This window comes from Musa acuminata, chromosome BXJ3-10 (assembly GCF_036884655.1).
Source record: "Musa acuminata AAA Group cultivar baxijiao chromosome BXJ3-10, Cavendish_Baxijiao_AAA, whole genome shotgun sequence".
Classification (NCBI taxonomy): domain Eukaryota; kingdom Viridiplantae; phylum Streptophyta; class Magnoliopsida; order Zingiberales; family Musaceae; genus Musa; species Musa acuminata.
The window spans coordinates 17,407,869-17,418,872 of NC_088358.1; the positions used below are offsets into that span (position 1 = coordinate 17,407,869).

An 11,004-nucleotide genomic window follows, 5' to 3' on the forward strand; every position below is an offset into this window, starting at 1 on the left:
TAATGATCTAGGTAGATTTTTAATCTCAATTAAACTAACTATAAATCTAAAAATATAATATTTTAATAATCTATAATAATGACAATTGATATGATGTCATTTGTAGTATTTTTCAATAACGTTAATCTTGTTTTTAATATATCAATAAAATATTATAAATGTTATTGAAAAATACTATAAACGATCCAAATGAAAACACTATAATGGTTGAAAACTGATTTTAAAAAATGGGGAAACAATTTACCGAAAAAACTTTTGAGGGATATTTTGGGTATTTTTAAATTATAGATATTATTTGGAGAAAACAAAAAAAGAGATACTTCTTGAGTAATAGAGTATTTTTTAGGAAACAATCCAAAAGAAATTATTGGTCATATTAATTAATTAAAGAAAAAATGTATATGATAGTGAATATATTCAATTGAACTTAAGCATCTTAGCCAATAATTCATACTATAAAATAATATTAGGTATGGGAAGGGATTCGAGTATGAAAGGACTATACTTCACACAAAGACATATTATAATGTGAAACTATCATTAAAAAAAGGTTTCATCATTAACTTAACTGTTACATCAAGCCTTAAGCGAGAGATGATTATAAAGAGTTGATTTGTCTATTGTCGTTAACTCAGATTAGATATTTTGAATCAATAGTTGAGTCCAACATATTAATATATCAGTTATTTTGTTATATGAGAACATGATAATGAAGCATGCTGGTTTTCTCAGCATGGCAATGCAATTAGAAACAATGAAGGGATTAATATGCTGAAGAACACAACATTTGACCTTTGGAAGAAGAGCATGAAGGTGATCCCAAGCTCCCTAAGGTCAACTTTATAGCCTCGAAGGAGAGAATGATGCATTTTATTCCAATCCCCCATTTTGACACTGAAAACATGAGAGCGAATCTATGCACAACAACATATGAAACAGATACATAGCTTGCTACTCCTCCTTGATAGCTACACTTGACTAGTCTAGAGAAGGGGAAGCTAAGGGTCTTGGATGAGCAACCTTTCCATCTCCAACTCTCTGTGAACTTCTCCGAAGAGGCAAACGTGGATGGCCGTTGGCTGACTTTGGATCAGTCGTCTGAGGGTTATTGCTGATGTCTTTAGCGTCCTGAAGCTGTTCTAATGCAGTCACCACTTGATCCATGGGTGGCCTTTGCTTTGCTTGCATGGACAGGCACTGGAGTGCGAGAGCAGCCGCTTTCTGGGCTCCTGCCGGTGAGTACTGCCCTTGCAATCTGGAATCTAACATGCGGATGGTCTTTCGCTTGCTTGTGAGATAAAGCTTTGCCCACTCCACTAGATTGTGCTCTGTGACAGGGCGTTTCTTGTCAATGGCACGCTGCCCGGTCAACATCTCAAGAAGAACGACACCAAAGCTATAAACATCGCTCTTGCAAGTCAAATGACCTGTGAAAATTAGGATATGAATGAATGAGTCAGCAAGTATCAAGGCTTAGTTTACATGCTACCAACTTACACAATGCAGATGGAAATCTTTCACAAAAATGATAAAAACATCCATGTAACGAAAACTCAAACATCATTTGATAGTTCAAGTTTCAATCTACCATTTGACTTTGTCGATAAATTAGAAAAAAATCCCGAGGTTCTAATTTCATATTTAATCTCAAGTCCAGTCATCGGTTGGCAGCTTCTATTTAATCATTAACTTATGTGCAATTTGAAAGATTGCTCTTTGCAAAAGAGATAACCCCAAAGAATTGAATTCTTAAATGTAAAAGGCATTCATAATTAGAAATATTTAGCCCATTAATGTGGGATAGGAATGGCAAAGTAGCAGCGATGACAGCAAATGAAGCAATTCCTGACTAATCAACTACACAAGATAACTATCCGAGGAAGTAGACAAAGAGAATACAATTAATTAGCTTCATTGATCCTACAATCATTGAAAAATAAACAAAGTGATGGAAATTAGTCCGACAAGAATGCTAAGCAGATGAGGGAGATATGTAAATATTTTCAACAGACAGATGATAAGCAAAAAGTATTCCATGCCATGGGAGAAAGATTATTCAGCCAAATTACCTGTTGCAAGGTACTCGGGAGCAGCATATCCATATGTGCCCATGACCCTTGTAGAGACGTGGCTTTTATCATCAGAGGGACCATCCTTTGCCAATCCAAAATCCGAAAGCTTTGCGTTATAGTTCTGCATATAGGGCCAGAAGATTAATTCTCAAATCGAATGCATGTCCATCGGAAAGAAAAAGAAGGCAAAATGATTATATACTGAATCAAGAAGCACATTGGAAGCTTTAAAATCACGATAAATGACTTTCGCCTTGTCACTATGAAGAAAAGCGAGTCCTTTAGCAGCTCCGAGCGCAATCTTCATTCGGAGATTCCAAGAGAGTGCCTGATAGTATGAACTCCCTGCATCACCATCAAAATAGACAATCTTCATTAGGCATGAAGAATGCATCTAGTATAATGAATATCAAATGCAGGGTGTGTAGACCACCACAGATAACTTACTCCTGAAGAGATGATTCTCCAAGCTTCCGCGAGGCATAAACTCATACACAAGAAGCCTTTGTTCATCCTCCAGGCAGTATCCGATAAGCTTCACGAGGTTAGGATGAGACAGCTGGCTCAGGTAATTGACCTCTGTCTACAAGATTTAAAGAAGTTGCTCTTAAGCTATAGAATATTCAAAAAGTAAAAGCATCAAAGTCAAACCTTCCAGGAATTGATACTCACCAGCCACTCCCGATGACCCTGGAAGCCGTCCTGGTTGAGTTTCTTCACGGCGATAACTAATCCGGTCCCAGGCTTGACTGCTGCAAATGTGTGCTCATCAATCCATCCCTTGAACACTGAACCAAAGCCTCCCTCTCCCAACACACTGTCTGGCCGGAAGTTTCTGGTGGCAATTCTGAGTTCATTGAAGATGAAGCTCTTCAGATTGGACGACGACAAGATCTCACCCTCGCTCCGTGGGGTTAGAGGCATGAAGGAGGCAGACATCCTGCTGCTAGAACCACTTGACACATTTCCCTTCCTCTTGCCATGTTTAGAGTTCCCTACTAGCAATCCAAACACAATGATATGTAAGATTCACAAGAAATTCCATATCACATTCACAATCAGCCAATGAATTTAATCGAGTAATATGATTGCCGAGTTTGGCATTGACTTTGGCAACATCACGATTGGAAAATCTGTCAAACCAGCAAATTTGATTCATGAAAGCATAGAACTGAACCCAACTTCACACCGTGAGAAGCAAACAACTTCAGTCTAAAATTAGAAGAGAACTGTTGCTTCTCTTACCTACCAAAATATATCATCAAATAATCCCTGATTCACTAGATTGGCTCAGCGTCGAACAAAGAACCCTAACTTTCCACTTAATCCACTCAGAACTCATCGTATCCAGCTTAAAGCGGCCCCGTAGAGCTCACCGTTAACAACTTAAAGAATCCAAATCCTATTGAAAGCGCTCTAAAGTCCAAAACTTTCCACTCCCACACTTGTTCTGGAGCTCTGGTCGAACTAAAAAGTTTGCTAAAAAGATGAAATTTCCAGTACCTGAAGCGAAGACAACATGGGAATGGCTCTCCGCCTTGACCTTCGCACCCCAGCAATTACCCATAGAAGAATTCCCGAACCGAGACGACAGGGATCGGCTTCCTCTCCCTCTCGCTCCTCAAATTAGCAATCCAGGAAGTAGAATTTACTGAGGCCAAATCAGCGAGGGAGTAACCACCGGGTCCGCCGATGAAACACCCTTTTCTTCTCTCTTGTATCAAAAACAACAAGAATCAGATGCCCCCTCCGATCCAGCTCGCCGGAACTCCAGATGGAAGAACATATCGACAGCGAAAAGGAGCGAGCTTGGATCGAATGGCCAGGGAAGGGGACGTCATAAAAGGCCAGGGAAGGGGAACGTGAAAGGTGGCTCTTTTATTACTCTTTTCTTGAAGACCTTCGTTACGGTTGACTTCGAGGCAGCGACGAAACAGGTCAGTAAACTGACAGAGGGCAGTGGGACCCAATTAACAATCAGTCAAACAATACAAATTATTGTTATTATATTATTATTTATATTATTATAATTATGAGGCACTTCTGATTTTATTTCTATATTTTATGTGGTCAAAGTTGGGATTTGAGTGTAAAAGATTTTGGATGAATTTATGAAAAACACTTTTAACTTTGGATTTTTTCGGTAAAATATCTTTAAGTTAGAAAATTTCTCATATAATACCTTTATTTTTTAAAATAATTATTTCAACTATGTGGACGATTGTCCTCCACCATATTTACTATACTCATATCTTTGCTCGACTGATCGTCTCTTTTGTTATGCGTATGGTCGCTTTATGCTTGACACCCCTGTTTGTTGATCCTCGTCATGATCGATCATGACCCTCGTGTAAAAAAAAAAAAAAAAAAAGATCGACTATGACCATTGTACAACCATCATATCAACGATGATATAAAAAAAAGAAAGATCGATTATGACATCATGTCAACCATCATGTAAAAAAAAAAAAGGTCGACTATGACCATTGTACAACCATTATGTCAAAAAAAGAGAGATCCTTTTATCTTCTACTTTGCATAAGAGGTACAATCAACTATGATAAGTTTCAATGAGTAAGCAAGAGTCGATGAATCGAGTGATTAAACGTAACTAAAACTAAGAGTCAAACAAGAATTTTTTAATATTACGAAAGCAAAATGATCTTTTTATGCGATCAATAACTCTGTGTTTTTTCTAAGAATTCATCCAAATATTTTTATAAAATAAAATAATAATTATTCTAAATGACTCAGTTATAAGAAATCAATATAAATGGATGAGGAATAATAATTTCTCATGGAGCTGATCTAATGGTGCAATATAAATGTGTGTAGGACAATGACATTTCCTTCCGGGCCATTTCCACATCTTGAAGCAATAGTAATATAATCAGTGATACGACCTACTCGTCGACAAATTAATTATAGTTTATGTAGTTGTTTAACGGTGATAATATATATTTTCGTATTATTGGAGTGCATCGGTGAGTAGCCATAAAAGCTTATTTGTGTGGGATCTCCGGAATTCATTTATCAATACCAATCCATATTCCACCAAGCAGAATTTAGCATGCAACTAAATTCTGGTGATCTAAGGAAACTATACGATCAATATATCGGATAGATTTGGACTCTACAACACATGGAGTGGAGCACAACCATATGGATCCTTCAGCTGCACAGAAGAATATTCCTTAAAATATTGGAACGATGCTTATGACATGAAGGAGTAATCAAGAAGGAATCAGCTTAAAGAACCATCTATTTTCTTGAAAATTTGATTCTCAAGATGCAATGATGTTCAACAAGTAATTCAACTCCGGTCCGGTGGTCAGACAGACAGAAAGAGGAATATTACCGGCAGCAGTGGCTTTGCCTAAAGCTGTGTCGCCTTAAATGAATCCATTAATCAGGCCCACCTTGTGAGAATGACCTGAAGATTGCACGATGTGAAGGTAATTAAGGCTAACATAATTAAGAGCAGCTTCCCACTTACCAGATGACCACGTCCTGATTGATCATTGCATCCACCAGGTTGTCTACATTGGCAGTCCTGATCATGCAGCAACAGAGCACTGAAGACAAAGATTTGAGCTTTATCCGATGCCGAATTGACATGAATATATCATTTTTATCATCTTTCAGCAGAAAGATACCCGAGTCCTTTGTGATGAATCATTTATGTCGAGACAAAGTGGGTACCTGAGAACGATGAAGACTTCCGGAGGTTGAATGCATGAATAATAGAAATGGTGGGCAGGTGCCTGCAGATAACACCCGAGGGAGGTTGGACTTTCTTCAGAGGCCGAGCTCTGTCCACACGACAGAGAGAACCCTTCCCTCCATGTTACTGCAGCAGTTCGGCGGCCGACGCAAGCAGCCACGGTTGACTCCCTTGGCTCGCCGTCTGCCGACATAAATTTTCTTGGAATTTGTCGTCATCGGAACACCATGCACCGCCCCTTTCAAACGACGTGGTGTTGAGATAAGGTGGGGCGATATCCCGATCTCGAGGTCTTCCTGTCAAAGCCAAAGAGCTCGAATCTTAGCAAGGTTTCAATGAAGGGGAGGAGACGATATCTAATTGCGATACATGTTTAGACATGCAGACTTGTTTGTGAGCCTCCCACGAACTGGTTTACAAGGAAAACAGGAAATGAAGTCTCTGTCAAGGTTGTCTATAAACTTATTGGTCACTGCAAATATAGGTCGAATTTATTGTAAATCGAACCATCATAGAACAAACAATGAGAAGAGAGACATCTAAATTATGAATTGCATCCGCATTATTCAATCCAGAGAAACAAACTCACTTTCATGCTTCCAGATAGTGACAATGATGGCCGAGAAAATAATAAAAGGCAATACAAATGATGATAAAGATTTACCTCCACATATGCCCTGTTTGATTCTGCAACTTCAGCACTCGCATTTATCTGAACTAACTCACTTCCTTAATTCAGAATGGACTTGAGAATCAATGGAGCTAATTACATAAAGGAATGCTGACTGGTATAAGCACTGTGTCATCTTAATAATGTGTTGGCATGCCCCTGTACTACTTTGTCAATGCCAAACACAATCAGTGCCACCAGGTAGGGGCTGAAATACCAACTATGAGCATTATACATGCCAATTTCATGTCTAGAAAAAGGAGCAGTGTACTTGTATGAAGACTAGATGTGACAATTACACAAAGCATATAGCTTCAATAAAGATATAATGCATGCTTTTCTTGCCATACGTTATGGACTATGGTGATCAGCATATTTTCTTTATAAGAACCTAGTTGACAATCAACACCGAGCTGAGCAACACCAACATGATCATCTTGGTATGGTGATCTCAAAGTTGACGAAGCTTAAGCCATCTCATTCCTGTGACAAGTATACACAAGTATGGAAGAACAAACTGATACTGTTCAGGATCAATATGCAATGTGCAGCATAATCACCTAGCAACAAATCTGGGTATTCAAATAACCAAAAAAATTATCCAACACCAAATTAAAAGGTCTTGATAAATATATATATATATATATATATATGATATTTTTCCGAATCGACTTGATAAATAGCATGCCAAACTATTTTGGGCCACATATGGACCAGACAAATTTGATTGATGACTGTGGAATTTATGATTTGCAGTCGGCAAATGCTAATAGAACACCATACATCAAACATGATCTCCAAGGAAAACACATCGATTAAGATGATTACATGCTCTGCAACTATTCATTTTCCAAGACATGCATCTCTATCATTGATTTCCATCTACGGAAACTTTACAGGTGACATAGAGTCGTGTCCATTGAACTTACCTCCTGAGCCTGCACTGGAGCAGCAACTTTTCCAGCTCCAATTGCTAGACTGGCTCATGAGGCACAAAACTATATTTGTCCAGTCCAAAATCTGCTCTGTAAGTGTAAGATAGATAGAACAATTCAAAGACAGTATGACACCTGCTACAGAGGCTCCATCCTACTTTGCTATACAGAGGCTCCATCCTGTTTAGGGCTACCAAACAGAAATGAATACTACTCGGATACATAAGGTTTTTATGACCTCCGAAGTTGCAGGAGGTGATTAGTATTGGTTGATATCTATCAAAATCGTTTCCTTTTCTTCTACTCAGGAGAACATTCATTGAACTTCCCTTATTATTTTATGTCAAGGGGCTATTGGCAGAGAACCCTTCTTCTACTTCATCTATTGAAACGGATTCAGGAGTGGTAACACAATACCAAGATGAGAAAATATCAAATGAATCACATGGAATGTATTACTATTCTACAAAAATATAGTTGCAGTAGCAGCAATGCCACTGGTTCCGTCGCCGTTTCTTTTGCCCCGAATTAGACGATTAAATGGCTCGGAAGATAAATCAAAAAACGAGAAACGAAATATTACGATTTAGGTCATCAAAAATACCTATAAATCACGAGGATCGGTGAGATCTGATATTTCAAGTTGGTGATCGACAACAATCATTGGGATCTGCAGAAGAAGAAGAAGAAGAAAGGTGCACGCAATAACCGATCGACTAAGAAAGTTTTAGTGGTGTTAGCGTAAACAACTTTATGCCGTTGCCTCGGGGCCGACGCGGCTTGGTTCGGGTCCGAATGCGCAGGGATCCTGCGCGGTGTTCCTCGAGACAGCTGAGGTGGCCGGTCACGGTGGTCCGGGCGGGACGTTGCGTGGGGAGTGAAGCTTTTCTGCGGTGTTGGGAAGATGCAACATCGCCCTTGTACCTGCACACAGGTCGGGTCGGAAGCTCGGCTCGACCCCTCCGACGATCAAGTTAGATGATGTGGAGGGGGTTTCAGAAGAAGAAGTGTTTGTCTCCCTCCCTCTTTCTCTGATGAACGAGAGGGTATTTATAGGGAAGCTTACTGCTGTTTGATGTGCCCGCCTGCAGGAGGCAGGCTGATAGCGTCTGACATGGGGGTTGGCGTGGCATGTAGAACCGAGCCTGAGTAGGTGTTAATGCGCCTCGGCCAGTGTTCCGGTTCAGTTGACCGAGTGTAGTCACGCCGATCGGGGCGTGAGGCGTCGGTTGACGTCAGCCGAGTCTTATCGTAATTACTATCCATATCATATTCCGCCCCAGAAAGAAGCTATGCGTCGGACGTTGTAATGGGAGTCCGAGGCATGGCTTTAGCTTTCAGACGGGCTGGCCGTGCAGGCGCGGTCTCGGGGAGCATAACGTCGAGGAGCACGACGTAGGCGGGCTAGCCACGCAGGTGTGTCTCGGATCAAGGGGCCGAGGAGCCGAGGAGCACGACGCAGGCAGGCTGGCCGCGCAGGTGTGTCTCGGGAAGATGAAGCCGAGGAGCACGACGCAGGCGGGCTGGCCGCGCAGGTGTGTCTCGGGGAGATGGAGCCGAGGAGCACGACGCAAGCAGGCTGGCCACACAAGTGTGTCTCGGGAACATGGAGCCGAGGAGCACGACGCAGGCGGGCTGGCCGCGCAGGTGTGTCTCGGGGAGATGGAGCCGAGGAGCACAACGCAGGCGGGCTGGCCGCGCAGGTGTGTCTTGGGGAGATGGAGCCGAGGAGCACGACGCAAGCGGGTTGGCCGCGCAGGTGTGTCTCGGGAACATGGAGCCGAGGAGCACGACACAGGCGGGTTGGCCGCGCAGGTGTGGTCTCGAGGAGCATGGAGCCGAGGAGCACGACGCAGGTGGGCTGGCCGCGCAGGTGTGGTCTCGGGCATCATGCGGTCGAGGAGCACGACGCAGGCGGGCAGGCCGCGCAGGTGTGTCTCGGGCCAAGGGGCTGAGGAGCACGACGCAGGCGGGCTGGTCACGCAGGTGTGGACCCGGGCCGACTACGGCCGAGGAGCTCGACGCAGGCAGGCTGCGATCGAGGGACACGGCTCAGGCGGGCAGGCCGCGCTGAGGTGAACTCGGGCCGATTACGGCCGAGGGACACGGCTCAGGCGGGCAGGTCGCGCTGAGGTGGACTCAGGCCGACTACGGCCGAGGGACTCGGCGCAAGCGGGCTGGCCGCGCAGGCATGATCTCGGAAAGCATGGAGCCAAGGAGCACGACGCAGGCGGGCTGGCTGCGCAGGTGTGTCTCGGGAACATGGAGCCAAGGAGCACGACACAGGCGGGCTGGCCGCGCAAGTGTCTCGGGGAGCGTGGGGCCGAGGAGCACGATGCAGGCGGGCAGGCCGTGCAGGTGTGGTCTCGGGCATCATGCGGCTGAGGATCACGACGTAGGCAGGCAGACCGCGTAGGCGTGGTCTCGAGGGTCATGCGACCGAGTAGCACGACGCAAGCGGGCAGACCGCGCAAGCGTGGTTTCGGGCACCATGCGGCCGAGTATCACGACATAGGCGGGCAGTGGCCGAGGGATACGGCTCAGGTGGGCAAGCCGTGCTGAGGTAGACTCAAGTAGTCTACGGTCGAGCCGTGTAGAGTCAGAGGGGTTTAAGCTGGGGCCAACCGCGAGCCGAGAGGGGGTCAGGTAGATACTGAACCTTCGCTCAGAAGAGACTGAGGCAGGGCTTAGATTTCTTTTCATGAGGACTACATCGGGTAGCCACCGCGGGTGCTTAGCCTCTCTTATGGAGCCCGCGGTCGGAGGTCGTCCCTTCTTCTCACGGCCGCCCAGGCCTCGGCTGCGATGTATCGGTTAGCCCGCTGGAGCATCTCTGGCACCGTAGTGGGAGGTCGCTCCGTGAGGGACCAGAGGAATCTGGAAGGTCGCAGGCCTATCACAAACGCCTGCACTAACAGAGAGGGGTGAGTGTCCGGCAAGCCCCGGATTTGCGTGGCAAAGCGATCCACAAAATGTGAGAGGGGTTCATCCTCCCTTTGTTTGAGTCCGAGGAGTAGTGTCGCGGAGGGCTTTGGTCGTGCATAGGCTACGAAGTGGAGCTCGAAGTCATTGGCGAGCTGGCCGAAGGAAGCGATCATTCCGGTCTTCAAGCCGCCATACCACGCGTGGGCCGGCCCTCTTAGAGTGGTAGGAAACGCTCTGCACATCGGGGCATCAGAGGTTCCATATAGCGCCATTTGGGCGCGAAAAGCAGCTACATGGTCCGCTGGGTCAGTGGAGCCATGGTAAGCGTCCAGAGATGGGAGCTGAAAGTCCGGGGGGACTGTCAGATCCCGTATCTCGGGTGAGAAGGGAGACCCTCGGTGTGCGTCCTCCTCGAGCTCTCCCTTGGACCTGTGAACCTCTTCCTGCACCTCGTCGAGTCGCTGGCTGACGAAGCGCAATTGGGCCCGCAGGGAGTCCGAAGAGAGTACCTCGAGGTCCGGGCGACCGCTCGGGTTTATCATCACTGGATCCCCGAGTGGGGCCGGTCGGACCCGAGGTGAAGTGGGGGGCTCCGGTAGTGTCATGTGGGCCCGAACGGGCGCCTTGCGTTGTCGTAGTGGTTCGATCGCGGGCGGGTGCACCGGATGAGAAACGAGC

The 11,004-nt window shown here is 44.9% G+C and overlaps 1 protein-coding gene and 1 long non-coding RNA gene across 6 annotated transcripts; both read right to left on the minus strand.

The window, feature by feature from the left end:
- Positions 1–854: 854 nt before the first annotated feature.
- Positions 855–3,925, minus strand: LOC135650866 (receptor-like cytoplasmic kinase 176). Of its 3 annotated transcripts, none has more exons than XM_065170511.1 (6): positions 3,576–3,925; positions 2,745–3,067; positions 2,520–2,655; positions 2,275–2,417; positions 2,070–2,193; positions 855–1,427 (listed from the first exon to the last, which is right to left on the minus strand). In XM_065170511.1, the coding sequence occupies exons 1-6, from the start codon at positions 3,637–3,639 to the stop codon at positions 979–981; spliced, it is 1,239 nt and encodes a 412-aa protein (XP_065026583.1). In that variant the 5' UTR covers positions 3,640–3,925; the 3' UTR covers positions 855–978. The 3 variants fall into 3 exon arrangements, with proteins under 3 accessions (XP_065026583.1, XP_065026584.1, XP_065026582.1); XM_065170512.1 differs by having other exon boundaries at positions 2,290–2,417; positions 2,745–3,070; XM_065170510.1 differs by having other exon boundaries at positions 2,745–3,070; positions 3,576–3,924.
- Positions 3,926–5,316: 1,391 nt separating this feature from the next.
- Positions 5,317–6,535, minus strand: LOC135651109 (uncharacterized). Of its 3 annotated transcripts, XR_010501735.1 has the most exons (4): positions 6,461–6,535; positions 5,775–6,092; positions 5,569–5,625; positions 5,317–5,505 (listed from the first exon to the last, which is right to left on the minus strand). It is a non-coding gene; the product is annotated as an uncharacterized LOC135651109 (long non-coding RNA). The 3 variants fall into 3 exon arrangements; XR_010501733.1 differs by lacking the exon at positions 6,461–6,535 and having other exon boundaries at positions 5,775–6,165; XR_010501734.1 differs by lacking the exon at positions 6,461–6,535 and having other exon boundaries at positions 5,317–5,491; positions 5,775–6,164.
- Positions 6,536–11,004: the final 4,469 nt, after the last annotated feature.